This window comes from Erpetoichthys calabaricus, chromosome 9, assembly GCF_900747795.2.
Source record: "Erpetoichthys calabaricus chromosome 9, fErpCal1.3, whole genome shotgun sequence".
In the NCBI taxonomy this organism is placed as follows: domain Eukaryota; kingdom Metazoa; phylum Chordata; class Cladistia; order Polypteriformes; family Polypteridae; genus Erpetoichthys; species Erpetoichthys calabaricus.
This window is the reverse complement of record NC_041402.2, coordinates 3,321,423-3,340,876: the sequence shown is the minus strand read 5'-3', so window position 1 is coordinate 3,340,876 and position 19,454 is coordinate 3,321,423. Positions and strand designations below refer to the sequence as shown.

Sequence of the window (19,454 nt, the reverse complement as noted above, 5' to 3'; positions counted from 1 at the left end):
GATGGGGGTCTACTCATTCACAACCAAATTCCAAGCACCACTGGGATTTTTTTTTGTTATTCCATTCACTTCCATAATAATCTGAATGAGTTTCAGGCTGGGAGTGGCCAAAATTGCACCCCCTCCCACTCAGAAAGATCCTGGTGGGTGGGCACCAGATCTAACAACAGACCCTCCTATTTGGCAAACTGATGGAGGTCACCTAAAGATTCAGAGCTTCCACCCGATATCATCTGGCTACACCAAGGAAAATCCACAGCCCTCTAAACACATCAAATAATCTGGGACATCTAGTCTGAAAGGCGCTATATAACAGTATATACAATGTCACCTGAGGTCACCCACCTTCAGGCCCTGCTAGACCTATCAGTACTGACTTGACCTGATGACTCCACCCACCCGTCTGCGCTTTGTTTTGTGGTGGCAAGTCAATTGGTGACCATGGTTACCATGAAAGGCGCTATAAAAACACAAGAACTCTATTATTACATAGCATGTTACCCACCATATAGTGGAAACCACCACAAGAAAGTTTCCAACCTGCATTCTAATTTCATTATATGTCAGTACATTATATAGCGCCCTTCACTTGTAACCCCTTCTCCTGTTATTAAATGCCCCCTTTTCATAATGCGCACTTCTCAGACGGGATGTTGTTAGGTTTTTGTCTTCAAAATTCCAACAATTCATCGAAACATAAGTCACCTGGTAAGCCCATACACATTTTATAGCGTCTTTCATCCTGAGAGGGCTCTCCAGACACTTAGTCGAAGATCATCACGATGCCCTCTAGAGGGCACACAGGGCGGCACATGTCCGAGATGTGCAGACAACGGAGAACCACATGGAACGACGAAGCCCAAAGCGAGCGGATTACCTTGATTGATCTGCCGCTGGTGCAAGAGACAGGACCCGCTGTAACAGGTACAGGTGGTGGGCAAGTTCCCTATGTCGCTAGGCCGCCCCCTCTCAATCGGTGGTGCTAGTGAGCACTGGGGTTTCAGGAAACCTAAATGAGAGAGAGAGAGAGAGAGAGAGGGTGAGCTGGCACCACAATGATAACCCCTTTGAAGTGCCACCTTCTGCTGAGCCCACAGGACTTTCTATTGGGGTGGCACCAATGTCATACACTGGGTGGCTTCAGTACATTCTTGTGTCACCTCTGATGTGACCGGGGAGCCAGAATTAGGATGGCATCACCTTTTGGCTCAGTAATAAAGGGGGGGGGGGGGCAGACTTCCTTCCTTTCATATACTGATGATGCACTATGTGAAAGGCGCTATATAGAATAAAAAATATTTTAATTTCACTATTCAAACACTTTATGAGACACATAGCAAGTTTCTAAAGATGGCAGATGAGGGGTACACACCCAAAAATCAAACTGATATTTATATTTATAGGAGGGGTGAAAGGCGCTATATTAAAGTATTTATTGATTTACTGTTTTTATGGACCCATTATTTTAACATCTCATGAGATTGACAGTATTTTTTTTTAAAATGGCCAGCAGGGGGCGCATACTCAAGCTAAAATTGCTCTTTTCTGTGTCTTGGGGAGATGAAAGGTGCTATATAAGATAAAAGTTTATTTATTTATTTCCTTTATTCTAGTGCTCCATGAGACAGACATTTGTTTGGCCAATGGGGGGGGGGGGGGGTGTCACACATGTAAACTTAAACTGCAGTGACTATACATAGCTGGAGTGAAAGGCGCTATATCGCTTCCCTCCGATATTTTTTGCATTTTACTGACAATGCCTTTACACAACGCCACCTTTGTCTTTTTGGCATTTCTTAGTAAATGTCTCTTATATTAAAGGCTTGCTGAATGGTGTGTGTGGGGGGGGTTGGTGACAGTGGGGGGCACAGCACCTGCTATGAAAATGCCCACCCCGTCACATAACAGAAGGTGACCTCGCTTGTTTGTCTTTTACCCACTCTGTCAACTGGCGGAATGTTGAACATGAGAATGCCCTTTCCCTAGTGCCAGCCTGCCTTGGTCCTGACCGACGCTAGTGTGGCCTCAGGGTGTCCCTCTGCCCCGTTCTGTCACCCGTCACCTTTCACATTTATAGAAGCACGCTTTGCAGAGTGGCAGGCCTCGGCCTTTCAGATCGATTAGCCCCACGCCGCACATCAGCGCATCAATAGCCGGAACCGGCACACTGAGCAATCGTCCTTGGGCAGAGAGGCATGGCATCCACAAGCTGGCATAAGGCCTTCACACTGAAATAAAAAAATCAAATGAAGCTTGGGGGGCCTGCGGGAGGCGGGGGGCTGGGGGAGGAGCTTTGGTCTTGACATCTGCAGTCAGAGACTCACCGCACGAGAAGGCTAGAAGGGCACAGGCGGCACAGCAGCTGCAGTACGGGCGGAAGGGTCAGCGGGCCAGCTGGGTAGGACGCTTGTGTGTGTCTGCATCGCTGCATGGCTGACGGTGGTTTGGATGGTATGAAGGAGCCATGAGGAAACATGGAGGGGCATGGGAGCACTCCGATGGGACAGCACTGGGATGAGCGGCCATCCTGTGGCCCGCAACTTTAGGGGCTTTCAGAAAGCGAGAGGTTGGGATCAATGGCATGCCAGTCCACCGCAGAGTCACACATGTGGGGACAAACAAAATACCAGCATGTGTTTGGAAAGTGGGAAGAGGTGCAGACGCCACACCGAAGGACAGGACACAGTGGGCATGGGCTGTAAGGTGCCAGGACTACCTGCTGCGCTGTCCACTTGTGCTAATATCATAGTATCATAGACATCTGTCAAATTGGAAAGGACTACAGGGTCACTACAGTACTGTGCCAAGTACAAAATATAATATAATATAATATAATATAATATAATATAATATAATATAATATAATATAATATAATATAATATCTGTGGTGGGCTGGCACCCTGCCCAGGGTTGGTTTCCTGCCTTGCGCCCTGTGTTGGCTGGGATTGGCTCCAGCAGACCCACGTGACCCTGTAGTTAGGATAAAGCTGGTTGGATAATATATAATATAATATAATATAATATAATATAATATAATATAATATAATATAATATAATATAATATAATATAATATAATATCTGTGGTAGGCTGGCACCCTGCCCAGGGTTTGTTTCCTGCCTTGCGCCCTGTGTTGGCTGGGATTGGCTCCAGCAGACCCACGTGACCCTGTAGTTAGGATAAAGCGGGTTGGATAATGGATGGATAGATAATATAATATAATATAATATAATATAATATAATATAATATAATATAATATAATATAATATAATATAATATAATATAATATCTGTGGTAGGCTGGCACCCTGCCCAGGGTTTGTTTCCTGCCCTGCACCCTGTGTTGGCTGGGATTGGCTCCAGCAGACCCACGTGACCCTGTAGTTAGGATAAAGCGGGTTGGATAATGGATGGATAGATAATATAATATAATATAATATAATATAATATAATATAATATAATATAATATAATATAATGACATGATTCCATCTCCAAATCTGTGTATTCCAGTTCAGGGTCAGTCTCTGCAGCTTAGAGTGTAAGCCTGGAAGTGACGCCAGAGGAACAGCAGGTCACTGCAGGGCCACCAATTTGTAATTGTCACTTAATGGGGCCACCAAACACCTTGAGATGCTGGAGGAAAGCCCCCTGTAGACATGGAGAACACATGCAGACACCACCCAGACAACGGCCAGCTGTGTCATTCAAACTCTGGATGCTGGAGACAGAAGGCAGCAGCACGAGCCACTGTGCCACCTTGCTGCCCTATAATGGATTACACTGTGGTGCTATATGACACGACGTGACACATTTTCTAAACCGATGTCCCCAGTATGGTGTTGCTAATCCACAAACACAGCTGAGGACGGTGGACTCGCCGAGCAGGCCTGGCCCATCATGGGTGATGAGAGGGTGCCATTTCATCGGAGTTCTCTTTAGTAGTCTTATCTGATGCCCCCAAGAAGGTCCCCACTGAGGTGCGACTGTGTCACTACATCACACCCATGACCTTGCCATTGTTAGTTTTAACTGCTTGTCCAAAGAGTCAACAAATAAAACTGTCCGTCAATATAGCGCCTTTTCCATGATACGCATGAGTAGACCGTCTGAATGTCCGTTTGTGAGTTGGACTTGGATTCCTAGCTCCCTGTGCTCCCCCCTCCTGTGCCACTACAATCCCACTGCTCTGCCACCGCCGTGACTTTGAACCCTCCAGTCCCACTTGTGCGTCACGTGCACTTAGAGATCACTGCCGCCAAACCCCCCATTACCACCACCTCGCCCCCTCGCAGGACCTATAAGGCTCGACATTCCTGCTGTGCCCACAACATGACATCATCGGTTAGGCACGTGTAGGACTTCAAAGGGTTAAGGCGGCACAGCTGCACCTTGACATGACCCCCGCGGGCCCCGTCACCCCCACTTGAACGTCAAGTTGTCCACGTGAGCCACCGAGGTCTCGGGGTCAGCTGGTGGTCGTCTCTCGGCTCAGACGGCCTCAGGAGAAGGCAGGCTCCCCGTCTGGCAGCAATTACCATTAACTAATCCCATAATGACTTCTGGATGAAGATCCGGGGAAAGCCCCGGCGTGCTGAGCTCACATCTCGGGCCTCCCGTCACCACCACATGATGACTCTGCAAAAGTCGCAACCCCTGAGAAGCCATTAGAACAGCGCGGACACCCAGCAGTCCTCGATAACAAGGACAGTGGCCATGGCATTGGACTTTACTGGTTCAATCTCCACTGTGGGACCCCCCCTCCCCCTCCCCAGCAAGTCACCCTTTGGTGGCCCTTGGCTGAATTTGTCGCCTGACTCAACGCCATTACTGCACGGTCAGCTGGCAGGCTCATCACCAGCTGGTCACTGACATTTCACATCCGATTTCCCACCAGAAGCCCTCGCCTGCCCTACGGCGAGCGTCCATCGTCAGCAGGGGGGCTTCACGCTGACCACACTTGATGGCTAGCCGTCCATTCCACTCGACAAGCCACCCACATACGAGTTTGGAGACATGGTGGGGGGGGGGGGGGACAGGGGAGTTCACACACACATCACACCAGTAAAAGGAGGGGGGGGGGGGCTACACCAACTCACACATTAATGTAGTGACAGGCACACTGGCACCTAAAGGATGGCATGAAGGTCAACTTTAACAATGGGCCTTACATTTGCATATTCAAATCTGTAGCCGCTGATTGGTGGGTAATAATAAGAGGAAACCAATGTACGTCTAAGCATTTATTGGCTCATTCTCTCATGGGGGTCTCAAACACATAAAGAGGGTTACTTCAGTGTGCCCCCCACCCCCATTATAAGTATAGCACCACACATGGTGAATTTCAAAAGTGCATGAAGCTTTTTATTGAAGTTTCTGCTGTTCAGATGTTAACTGGTGTGCACACCCAGCACTGGGAAAGGCACTATATAAAAATTTAGACTGATTAGCACGCCCCCTTGTGGATAGCAAGCTGCCAATGCCCCCCCCCCCCCCCAACAAGATACCTCATCATTACATGATGACAAACATACTCACAGGCTGCCATCAAGTGCACCCAGCGCCCCCTGGCTGTGGAGGCCTGCAATGGAAGCAAATGTGAGGCCAAAGACCTGCAAGAGGAGCATCGGAGGGATACCACTGGAAGGGGCGTTGATGCTTCTGAAGTGAATCAGGGTGTCTGCCATCATGAGCATAACTGGGCACTCGCCAGCTGCACCTCATCTGGGACCCAACTGCCAGAATATGGCGCCTTGAACTCAGGTGGACCACGGGATGCTGGTGGGGAGTGTTTGTGGAGCGGAGTGGTGGCTCTGAGGGTAGGGATCTGCACTGGCAATCAGAAGGTTGCCAGTTTGAATCTTGTAAATGCCAATAGGGACTCTGCTCAGTTGAGTCCTTGACCTGCAATTGCTGAGTGCTTTGAGTAGTGAGAAAAGCGCTATATAAATGCAAAGAATTATTATTATTATTATTATTATTTGTTATGAGTCTGCAGCAGTTCAGAATTTAGCAGGAGCAAAATGTAACAGCAGGGGAAAACAGGAGACCACCAAGGGTCAAGAAAACACTTAGCGACCTACTAGGACTAAGTGCTACCACAGAGAATAAAGAATAAAAAGAGGAAAAGGGGTTGGTAGGAGGCAAATCAAGGGGCAGGTAAGAAAGAAAGAAAGAAAGAAAGAAAGAAAGAAAGAAAGAAAGAAAGAAAGAAAGAAAGAAAGAAAGAGACAATCCCTACATTACACTTTCAGAAGAAGAGAAGCTGTATAATAAACAGGCACAAGGAAAGGCGCTATATATCATTAATATGTTAGATAGATAGATAGATAGATAGATAGATAGATAGATAGATAGATAGATAGATAGATAGATAGATAGATAGATGAAAGGCACTATATAACAGATAGATAGATAGATAGATAGATAGATAGATAGATAGATAGATAGATAGATAGATAGATAGATAGATAGATAGATAGAAGAAAGGCACTATATAACAGATAGATAGATAGATAGATAGATAGATAGATAGATAGATAGATAGATAGATAGATAGATAGATAGATAGATAGATAGAAGAAAAAGGCACTATATAATAAAGAGATAGATAGATAGATAGATAGATAGATAGATAGATAGATAGATAGATAGATAGATAGATAGATAGATAGATAAAAGGCACTATATAATAGATAGATAGATAGATAGATAGATAGATAGATAGATAGATAGAAGAAAGGCACTATATAACAGATAGATAGATAGATAGATAGATAGATAGATAGATAGATAGATAGATAGATAGATAGATAGATAGAAGAAAGGCACTATATAACAGATAGATAGATAGATAGATAGATAGATAGATAGATAGATAGATAGATAGATAGATAGATAGATAGATAAAAGGCACTATATAATAGATAGATAGATAGATAGATAGATAGATAGATAGATAGATAGATAGATAGATAGATAGAAGAAAGGCACTATATAACAGATAGATAGATAGATAGATAGATAGATAGATAGATAGATAGATAGATAGATAGATAGATAGATAGATAGATAAAAGGCACTATATATGATAACAAAGAGGAGTGACATGCGAGTTGCAGGCACAGACTGACTGATTCCTTCATTATTTGGCTTGTTATTTGTAAGTTACTTTGGTTCAATCACTCCATCTCCAGAGGTCCACCGGCCCAGTGTCGCCCCCCGTTTGTCAGACCACTGAACGGCAGCTTTCACGGCTGAATCTTCCGACCGCCGATTTCTCTGGCGGGGGGCCCTGGTAGGCAGGAAATGAGCCATCGCGAAGGCGCGCGCCTGGGGGCATTGCCGGTGCCGAGCCCCGCGGTCTAATGACATTCTGTGAGCGCAGGCTTCCGGCCGATGTCGGGGGGCTCGCTCGCCCGCTCGGTCTCTCCGCCTCGCCACTGGAAGGCTAACTTAATTTCCAATGACGGCCACCCACGTGCAGATTAAAGCTCATCATTCATGTTTACACGGACCTTAAAAGCTGCGCGGCTGCTAGTGAATCATGGAGTCCCCCCACCCCACCCCAAAACCAGTCCTAAGGGCACTCCGCCCCTCGTTCTTCCTCGTTCATTAAGTTTCTATCTCACTGTATTTAAGGAAACTGCTATGGATGACAATTTTATCTGAAAGGAGAGCAAATGTGCATCTGCTGTATCAGCAAGTGACATCGAAGAAGCACTTCCTGTCTGACGGTGGCCTCCCATTTCTGGACGCGCTCAGTTCCTGTTTTCAAGAAAGAAACAAAGAAAGTCAGCGAGTCTGTCCGTCCGTCCGTCAGTGAGTTCCTCCACCGAAAGTAAAAGCGCTGCAGAGCGCGGGCTAATGTCAGGATAGTGGACGCTCGGGGCCGCGCTTAATGTGTAAGGCGCTATATTAAACATAAGGGTGATATCTATAAATGTAACATTATTATTATTATTAATAAAGATTGGGAGATGGTTTAAATCATTGTTTTTAACGTCTTATTCTTGGTTGACTACTCTAAACTTGACGTCTTCATTATTTTGCTGCACGTTTCCACGACTCAGCACATTTTCTGTATAATCCTGCAGTGTCAGTTTTATATGGCGCCTTTCCCGTGCGTATTTATCTTGAAGGTGATTTTCAGGTCCCGCTCATTACCCCAATTATTTTTACTCCTTACATTTTATATAGCACCAGCTGCGAGCCAACACCATCATGGCGGTGTTTAACTGAACTGAGATTTGTGCGTCTTCATTTCAAATTACACCTTTACCGTACAAAAATTCTGTATAGCGCCTTTCTAAAATACAGCACAGATAGTTTCAAATGTCTACATTTTAACTTTATATAGCCCCTTTGGAATATGACCTTTGAATTGGAAGCACATTTGTTTTCCATATTTCTAGGCGGTGATTCTGTATAGCGCCTTTGCAGAGTAAAGCCCAATTGCGTTCAAACTTCTACATTTTAGAGCGCCTTTGAAATTAATAGTTTTGAAAGCGCAGTTGTTTCCATATTTTTACAACTTTATTTTTTATTGTATCTTTCCGGACCGAACTATACGTGTTATTTTTTCATACGTTAATGTTATATAGCGCCTTTCAAGAGGAAACACCACCCTACTACAGGTATTTTACTGAACTTGCATTTTCCCACATTTTTACGTCGTATGGCAGTATTTTAAAATCAAACGCATCTGCTCAGATATTCCTATGTAGTAATTCTGTATAGTGCCTTTCCAAAATGAAACACAGCTGCTTTCATATTTCTAAATTTTCATTTTATACAGCGGTTTTTAAACTTTGTCTTTGGATTGCTTTACAGATAAACAATTGTTCTCTCCATACTTCTACATCTTAACTCTATATAGCGCCATTCCAGAGTAAACTCCTTCTTAAAAGTGTTTTACAAAACCTTAGTTCTTAGTTTTTTTTTCATATTTCACCTTTACAAAATAAAACACAGCTGTCTCCATAACTTACATTTTCACTTTGCTCCAAAGTGAAGCACAATTATTTACATGCTTCTTATTTTATATAGCGCCTTTCCAGACTAAGTATCACCGTGATGCTGCTTTACAAGGGTTTAAAACGTGCTACTTTCCTTGATTTCATAATGTTATATAGCGCCTTTCCAAAGTGAGCACCATCCTGCAAGTGGTTAGGATTATGATGTAACCAATTTTAACTTAACGCGCATGTCTTTAGGAAGTGGGCGAAACCGGAGAAAAAATGAATAAAAACACAAACACGGGAGAACGCGCACAATCCACACGCATAGGAACAAAACCAGGAGTCGATCCTGGGACGATCATGAGACTGCGTGCATGTCAAGAGATTAATAATAATAATAATAATAATAATTCATTACATTTATATAGCGCTTTTCTCAGTACTCAAAGCGCTATCCACACAGGGAGGAACCGGGAAGCGAATCCACAATGTACCACAGTCTCCTTACTGCAAAGCAGCAGCACTACCACTGCGCCACCAAAAGTAAAAGTAACCGAGAAGACCATAAGAACATATGCAGACACTTTATAAAGAAATACGTGCGCGGTGAATGATGATTTATAATAAGCTGCGGAATTTACCCCGAAGGCGTCAGAGAAAGGGAGTCTTCAGTGAGTCACGGTGTGCGCATGTGCACAAAACTTGGCTGTGCGTGTTTCAATTTGCTCTTTTGTCAGTCCCGGCAACTAGCGCGTTACGCCGATTCGAAGTTCAATTCAAATCCCGGTCGCGGCTTTGGAAAGTGCATTCATGTGAGCTCTCTCCGAGAATTCTTGTTAATTTTTCATTTTTATATTTTATTTTTTCGTATTATTATTATTATTATTATTATTATTATTATTATAACGCAAATGAACAACTAGTGTCCAGAGAGTTGGGGGTGCTTAACGTAGGTTAAGTCCCTTATCTATAGCGCCAAGCCCCCGGTTTTTTTCTCTAAAACATATCCACTCAGATCATTATATGAACGTGGGTGAAACCCCCCAGGGACTCCTCGCTCTTGTTTTTATATAAGATGCGAGCGAAACCCCAACTCTTTCCCCATCATCTTCGAATTTATATCAGTTTAAGACTGCGAATGACGACATCGGAGGGGGTTAAGACCCCCCTCTACATGCAAATCCTAGAAACGCCCTGACATTAAGATGATTAGCGATTCACACGTGATTTAATCTAAGTGGGTACGTGAGATGAATTTGCGTTATTTCTGATGCTGCGTCGCTGTTGTATCTTCGGTGTGCCCGGTAGGGCTACGGCAACCCTTTACACTGAAAAAGAAAAACGAATCGTGAATTCGGAGGGAACTGCGTGACGCAGGTGCTCTCTTTACTCGCCCCTTCTTTCGTTCTTATTTATTGTGCTCCCTTCATGCATTCTCTTTCTTTCTTTCTTTCTTTCTTTCTTTCTTTCTTTCTTTCTTTCTTTCTTTCTTATTGTACTACCTTTATTCACCCCTTTAATTTAAGCTCTTCTCAATGTTCGAATGCTCCCATATGTTCACATTCGTGTTTATCCTACAAAAAATCTTTTGATAACTGTCAGAGTAAGGCGCTATATGAAATAAAATCGTCGATTATGTTGCACGTGAACTGGAGAATTCCTGCAAATTCAGAGGAGACTGCCAGCTCTGCCAGCTGATGGGTATCTCTGTGTTTGGAGGACTTCAACATCCAGCATCGTAGACCTGCATAGAAAATTCTGTTTGCCTTAAGCTCCCCCCACCAACGCCGAACCCGGTGTGGCTCCAACGGGAGTCCACAACCTGCAGAAAAGGGCGAAGGCAAAGAAACCCCCGGATGAGAAAAGCCTGTTCTGGTGGCTGTGCAAGTGAGCCACGCATGTCCAGCTGGGGGCAGCTGAGTGGGCTCGTGCCAGGCGTTTTTGTTACATGTATTTGGCTGACGCTTTTATCGACGGTGAACATTTGAGACACAATTGGTTACTTTTCTTTTCTGTTTTTGGGGGTTTGAAGTCCAAAGCCTCAGCCCCTGCTCCACACTTACGAGTAAAACGGAGACCTTGTCGGGAAACGTCCTGTCCAGAGAGGTGGACGAGAACAGTGCGGCCACAATGTCACTGTCACATGCGGTGATGGATGTCGCTGCAGACCTTGACTGTGAAGGACACGGGTTATTTGATTATCATTTTAGTGAACTTCTCACCTCGGCTATGGGCGGATTATCTGATGGCGGCTCCTGAAATGAGAAGCGCGTCTCCGATTACCCCGCCGCTACTTCAGCTCCTTCAGAACGAGCTGGTGTGTCTCCGCTTGGCAGAGGCTGCGCGCTCCGTGCGGCTACTGGTTGTTGGCCCCGGGCCATCGCGAAACTGCGCCTCATTAGAATGAAGTCCTTGTTAAAACTTGCAAAGCGTTTAATTCCAGAGGAGAAATGGAATGCACTGCATATGTCTGGGAGCCCCCAGATCAGCCCGCCTCTCCCCTGGCCGCGTACACACACACACTACCGAAGAGTTTGCTGGGTGCCGCTCACAACCCTAATCTTTCAATTTCGTTGTTCCTTTGTAAAAGTGACAATGACAATAAAGATCTATCTATCTATCTATCTATCTATCTATCTATCTATCTATCTATCTATCTATCTATCTATCTATCTATCTATCTATCATATAGTGCCTTTCACATCTCTATTTATCTATCTATCTACAAAACGGACATGTTGTATTGAGAAGGGGTGGTCGTGCACTTTTTTGCTTATTCCCGCTAGACCCCCCAAAACCCCAACATGCCCAAATCCACACAGTGTAAAGCCAGGAGTCTTGTGAGCCTCCGTTTTCAGTAACTAAAGACACTTCATTTAAAGAGTTCAAACACTTGGCTTCATCCCATCCCTTCCTCAAAAAAACAAAAAAACCACGACGCTCCGCCCCCGAATTTTCCTGGAGCCGCTGCGCCAATCAGGTACATTTGCAAACCCACCTTAATAAAAGGATAAGTGTCTATGTGTCTGTATAACATGTGTTTCTCCACTTGATTTGTCTTTGTCATTCCAACAGATGGTGCAGCACAAACATTAACACTGCCTTTTACAAATCCCATACCAAATGGCATATAACAGAGACTCACGCATTGCATTTGTCATTCCAACAGATGGTGCATCACACACTTATTGCTACAAATGTTTGTGATACGCCATCTGTTGGAATGGCAAATGCACTGCTTTTTATTACCACATGCATTACAAAATACATTAAAATAGCCGGTGCACATGTTAATGCTGTGGTTTATGTTGATTACTTCAATTTCAAGCCATCTGGGATTGGTTGCACAGTTAGTCCACCTTAAGAAAAGGACAAGTCTCTGTGTGTGGTGCCTGTATATCTATGTGCCCTTCTGGTCCCTATGCCTCTGTCATTCCAACAGATGGCGAATCACAAACATTTGTAGTAATAAAAAACATTGTATCTGTCATTCTAACAGATGGTGCATTACAACATCAGCACTGCTTTTACAAACCCCATGCAAAATGGCATATAACAGAGACATATGCATTGCATTTGTCTTTCCAACAGATGGCGCTTCACAAACATTTGTAGTAATGCATTATATTGCTACAAATATTTCTGATGTACCTTCTGTGGGAATGACAAATGCAATGCTTTTTATACTACAAGTGTTTGTGATGTGCCGTCTGTTGGAATGAAAAATGCAATGAATTTTATTTTATGTATTACAAAATACATTCCAATAGATGGTGCACTGCAAATGTTAACACTGACATTTATGTTGATTATTTAGATTTCAACCCATCACTGAAAGATAGCACATCTAGTCCACCTTATGAAAAGGACAAGTGTATGTGTGTCTGTCCAGTTGCTATGTCTCTGTCATTCTGACAGATGGCGCATCACAAACATTTCTAGTAGTAGAATGCATTGTATTTGTCATTTCAACAGATGGTGCATCACAAACATTAACTCTGCTTTTATGAACCCCAATGCCAAATGGCATATAACAGAGACATAAGCATTGCAGGGTGGCATGGTGGTGCAGTGGGTAGCACTGTTGCCTCGCAGTTAGGAGACCCGGGTTTGCTTCTTGGGTCCTCCCTGCGTGGAGTTTGCGTGTTCTCCCTGTGTCTGCATGGGTTTCCTCCCACAGTCCAAAGACATGCAGGTTAGGTGCATTGGTGATTCTAAATTGTCCCTAGTGCTTGCTTGGTGTGCAGGGCTGGCACCCTGCCCGGGGTTTGTTTCATGCATTGCACCCAGTGTTGGCTGGGATTGGCTCCAGCAGACCCCCGTGACCCTGTAGTTAGGATATAGTGGGTTGGAAAATGGATGGATGGATACACATCATATTTGTCATTCCAGCAGATGGTGTATCACAAACATTTGTAGCAATACAATTCATTAGTAGAAAAGTGTGTGATGCACCGTGTGTTGGAATGACAAATACAATGCATGAGTCTCTGTTATATGCCATTTGGTATCAAATTTTATTGCTACAAGTTTAATTGCTACACATTTTTGTGATGTTCCATCTGTTGGAATGATAAATGCACTGCATTTGATTACATGCATTATAAAATACATTTTAAATAGATGACTCACTGCAAACATTAATGTTGAGGTCTGTATTGGATGTCTCAGATGAGTAGCACAGCTAACGTAAATACTAAAAGATAGCACAACATAAGTAAGTCTCGTAATAAAACGCCACCCTCTAACTACAAGCACAACTGTCACTTCAATGGCACACAGTCTGCTCCAGTGGTTTTGGCTAAACCGCCATGTAGAGAGGAACCCGAAAGCCTGAAATGTGTCATCATCACTTCTAGACAATCATACAGACGGCTTGGTCTTCATGTTGCTGATTTGAGGGACCACGTGGTCCACGCGCCATACCTACACAACAAATCACAAAGGAGGTGGGCCTCAATCCCCCTACCATATGCCCACTTTGAAGCAAGTGGACTGCACTCATAAAGTATTTCTGAGATGGTGTTCACAAAAAGCCGCTAGAAAATGAGGATGTAGAGATAGCGAAACAGTCGTGAATCATTTTGGAAATGAAAATATTGAAATGAGAGCAAACGCACTGAACCCGCAAAGCCCCTGCAAGACACTCTTAACCTAGGAAAGATGCTATAGGAATGTGGGCAACAGAAACTCAGGGTGGTCTTCCCAACCTAACACTGCACTGCCCCCCAAACACACACACACATGGCAGTGGTGGTTTGACTGCTTCATCTCCCATTAACCTTCCCCACGTATTCTTCCCAAAGTGTCACATGTGCCCCCCCCCTCATCCATTTCTGTGGAGGTCTCATGTGTGCCCCCATCACTGATCCTTTACATTTTTCGTAAGGACACCTGCTTCCAGCGTTTGATGCCCCTGAAGTCTCCCCACAGTCAGATTACTGAATGCCCCGCCCACATTACGGTTGTCTTATAGGCCCCGCCTCTGTTTCTAAACATATGTACACCCCCCGAACCCCCCTGTAGAACTGTAACAGTGGATATCCTGTGTACCCCCCCCCCACTCCCACTCATATGCCCTCCAATATTGCAGATGCCTCATACTGTATGTTTACTCCCTCAATTCACACAACTATGGTGGTCTTCCTGCATGATCTCCTACTGTCCAACCTCTGCTGAACCCCCCCCACCCCACCCTCCCACCCCCCTCATTCCTGTCGGTGTCTTAGATATGCTCCACGTTTCTTCCTGTGGATAATTCACATATAACCCCTGCCATTTAATCCTATTGATATTTCTTATAGACCCCCAAACCTGAAGTCACATAGGTGGAGTTGACTTGCTGTATGCCCCTCCCACACTGTGGATGTCTCATAAGCCCCACCCCATTTCCACTGATACTGCATATGTACCCCCCCCCCCCACACACACACACACTTAATGCTGTGGATTGCTGATATGTACCCCCCTGCAGGACCATTAGCTGTAGATTTCCTATGTGCCCCCCCATACATGTTAAGGAGGTCTCATATGCCCCCTGTCCTGTAGAAACACCCCAAGTATGCCCCCCCAAGTGTAGATACTTCATATGTGCACCCCAAGACACCACATTATATCTCATTATTGAGCCCCCCCCCCACCACACACACACACACACACAGACTCATTCATATTAACATCTCAGATATGCTCATCGTGCCACACATGTGCCCCCTCCATGATTAATCCATAACATAAGCCCCCCCCCCCGACATGAAGTTATATAGCCGTGGCTTTCTTGTTGGATGCTCCACCCACACTCTGGCTGTTTCATATGCCCCCCACCCCCCTACTCCTACAGATACCTCACATGTACGCCCCCCTGACCCAATGCAGCCTATGGCTTTCATGCCATGCCCACCCAAGCAGACACATTGCTATGGATGTCTTACTGCCCTCAACTCATTCCTGTCCATGTCTCAGGTGTGCCCCCCCCCCCCCCCCAGTGTCATATCCTGACACACTCCACGAAGATACCTTGTATGTACCCCCCCTGGTTTAATGCTACTGATGTTTCATATAGACACCCCGCCAATGACTCAATGCCCGGGCATCAGCTCTTGCTGCCCATTAATCTCTCTCTTACTCCCCCATCCCATATAGCGATTTCGCACTGAGGGTACCTGACCGGCCTTCCACATCCCACCCCCTCAGATTTCCACCCCACTGTGATCTACTGGCCAGATCATTTGTGTCCGTCACAGACCACTCCTCTGACTAGAGTGTCTTCTGCCACCTGACTGTGCCAAGCCCCTCTGCTACCCGTCCTCCATTTGCTGAGACCCTTCTTCAGCTTTTCATGCCTACTTCATGTCACACGAATGCCCACCTCTACTGGAGATGAGAGGCGGCATTGTGCCTCTGTCACTCTCACCTTCCCCCCTTGGACGTCCCGCTCATTTATTATCCTCCTATTTGTTTAGACAACCTCTTCTGCACGCCCTCGCCCCACTTGGATTGACTGACAATTCCATATACAAAGGGTCCGGCGGCGGAGAGTGGCCAGTCAAACGGGTTAACTGCATTTTTGATGAGTTGGTGCACTGACTTTAGGCTCCTGACTTCCACCACCCACCCATCGGTCCACTTTAGGGACCCTCTTAGTCCTATTTAGGGTTATGGTTGCACATCGCCAGCCATGCTGTTTCAGATCCGTTCATCCATTCATTACATAAGCCATTTATCCAGTTTGGAATCCCGGAGACAGGGAGCCTATCTGGGCAGCATCAACTTCAAGGCAGGAACAAACCCCAGAGGGGAATCCAGACCATTGCAAGACTCACTCATTCTGACTGGGACATTTGCTCATCCTAACCTGATTATTCCAATTCAGGGTTGTGGATGGAGCCACACCATGCAGCACCCAATGCAAGGTAGGAACAAACCCTGGAAGGGACGTCACCCTCATTCTGACTTCCACAGTTCCCCATCCAGCCATCAATTTTATAATGGACTTCTGCAGTTTAGAGTCAGGGGGGAGCTGGGGACTATTCAGGCAGCACTGGCACAAGGCAGGAACCAAACAGGTATGTCTTTGGGGTCCTGCTATAATACTGACCATTCACCCATCCATTTTCTAGCTGCTTATCCAGTTCAGGGTCACTGCAGAAACACTCACTCTGTCAGTCTTCATTTTATAGTGCCTTTCACAACAGGCCTAATCAAAACGCAAACCAGTCAGGCAGTCCAGCAATCACTCTCATATAAAGCGCATTTTATAAAGTATATTCAACATAGCAAAGGCTGCCAACGCTATATAGCGCCTGTCAAAACTACAGTGTCCAAGTCCTTTCAACAACACATACAGCGCATGAAGCTCACTCAGCCTGTTTTAATTTTATTTGACATTGTTCAGATGAACACTCCAATAAATTGTTTATGTGCACCTGAGGTTTACGTTATATAGCGCCTTTCAAAGTAATTCTTATTCTCTTATTTAGTCTGGAGAATCAATTTATAACACTTAAAAAGACGATTTTCATAAAATATAGCGCCTGTCACAGTAATACTGATTCTTTTATTCTGGAAATAAGTCTGGAAAATCATTTTATAACACTTAATAGATGATTTGTATTCAATATAGCTCCTTTCACAACAATACATATTCTTATATTCAGTCTGGAGAATCAATTTATAACACTTAAAAAGATCATTTTTATATTATATAGCGACTTTCAAAGTAATACAGGTTTTCTTATTCAGTCTAGAAATCATATTAAAATCTTAATTGATCGTTTTTATTACTATAGCGCCTTTCACAACAAAACATATTCTTCCATTCAGTCTGGAGAATCAATTTATAACACTTAAATTATGATTTTCATATTATATAGCACTTTTCATAATAATACTGAGTCTCTTATTCAGTCTGGAGAATCAATTAACATTTAAAAAGATCATTTTAGGCTATATACAGTAGCGCCTTTCAAAGTAATTCTTATTCTCTTATTTAGTCTGGAGAATTAATTTATAACACGTAAAAAGACGATTTTCATATAATATAGCGCCTGTCACAGTAATACTGATTCTTTTATTCTGGAAATAAGTCTGGAAAATCATTTTATAACACTTAATAGATGATTTGTATTCAATATAGCGCCTTTCACAACAATACATATTCTTCCATTCAGTCTGGAGAATCAATTTATAACACTTAAAAAGATCATTTTTATATTATATAGCGACTTTCAAAGTAATACAGGTTTTCTTATTCAGTCTAGAAATCATATTAAAATCTTAATTGATCGTTTTTATTAATATAGCACCTTTCACAACAATACATATTCTTCCATTCAGTCTGGAGAATCAATTTATAACACTTAAAAAGATCATTTTTATACTATATAGCGCCTTTCAAAGTACATATACTCTGTACTATGTATGAGAAAAGCGCTATATAAATGTAATGAATTATTATTATTATTATTATTACTATACTCTATACTATGTACAATACAGTACATATTCTCTTATTCAGTCTGGAAAATCATTTTAAAACACTTACTACATTATTTTTATTGAATATAGCGCCTTCCACAACAATACATATTCTTCCATTCAGTCTGGAGAATCAATTTATAACACTTAAAATGATGATTTTCGTATTATATAGCAACTTTTATAATAATACTGAGTCTCTTATTCAGTCTGGAGAATCAATTTATAACATTTAAAAAGATAATTTTTATGCTATATAGCGCCTTTCACAGTAATGCAGATTTTCTTATTCAGTCTAGAAATAATTTCATAACATTTAATAGATCGTTTTAATTAATGTAGCTCCTTTTATAGTCATACCGATTCTCTTACTCAACCTGGAAAATCAGTTTGTAGCACTTAATAGATCATTTTTAATGTATATAGTGCCTTTCCTGTTGTTCTAGAATATCTGATCCACTAACCTTCACTTCGTATGCCAGCAGTTCTAAAACTGTGGGGAAGTAACAAAAAAAGGGGGCGCGAATTTTGCCACATGTGGAGTAATTTCGCTATTCGTAGGAAAATTTAAAACTTGTAGCGGTGTATCGGCAGCAAAAAATATAGGAATAAATTTTATTAGGGTTTCAAAAAAACGTTTAGGGGGGCGCGATTAAAACTGTTACGAAAACTCGGGTCGCAAATACTTAAGGGTTGAGAAATACCGTATGCCGTCTTGCCGAGTGTTTGACCAGCAGGGCGTCTCGTGCTGCGCTTTACTTTCAAAGAGGAGCCACGAAGCACTCAGTCACCCCGCCAGTCCTCATTTATTGTCAAACCCAATGCAGGGTCGTGAGGCGAGGTGCTGGGAGATGGAGGCTGCCCCAGTAGCGACTGGCACCAGGACGGGGTCAACCCCGGATGTTCATCACTCTGTGCCCAGTCATTCTAATTGAGAGACGCCAATTAACCAGTTAAGACGCACATTACTGGGTTGTGAACGGAATCGCACAGGGACTGGCGAAAAGGCACTGCGGATACGGGGGGACACGTGAAGACATCAAAACACGCGTGGTGACGGGTGACCCAGGCTTCTGTGCCAAACAATGGATTGAAAAACTCTTTCTTGTACACCATATAGTGCCTTTCACAAACATGATGGCCTTGGTCTTCAGTCTCTTTAGGTTGAAAACTCAAGATCACTTTCGTTTATATAGCTCCTTTCACGATCATGATGATTCTGGTGTTTGGTCTGTTTGGACTGAAAAATAAATTTTTATATAGTGCCTTTCACGTTCATGAAGACTTTGGTCTTTAGCATCTTTGAATTAAATGTGATTAATATCTAAATTACATATAACATAGCACTACCCCTCGCTACCCGTGACCCTGAACTGAAAAGGTTTTATTTGGTGTATAGCGCCTTTCACAAAATATGATGACGTTGGTCTTTATTATGTTTGGGTTGAAAATTCAAAATAATTAATATTTTATATAGCGCCTTTCACAATGATGATGACTTTTACCTTTAGTCTCTTCG

General features: G+C 43.6%; 1 protein-coding gene across 3 annotated transcripts in view; it reads right to left on the bottom strand.

Annotated features, from left to right (window-relative positions):
* Positions 1 to 19,454, bottom strand: part of LOC114657332 (retinoic acid receptor RXR-alpha-A) — a 385,485-nt gene that overhangs the window by 112,534 nt on the left and 253,497 nt on the right. For all 3 annotated transcript variants that reach the window (XM_028809094.2, XM_028809093.2, XM_028809095.2), the window contains exon 2: positions 878 to 1,009. In XM_028809094.2, coding sequence (XP_028664927.1) covers positions 878 to 1,009 — 132 coding nt within the window. The remainder of the gene's footprint in view (positions 1 to 877; positions 1,010 to 19,454) is intronic.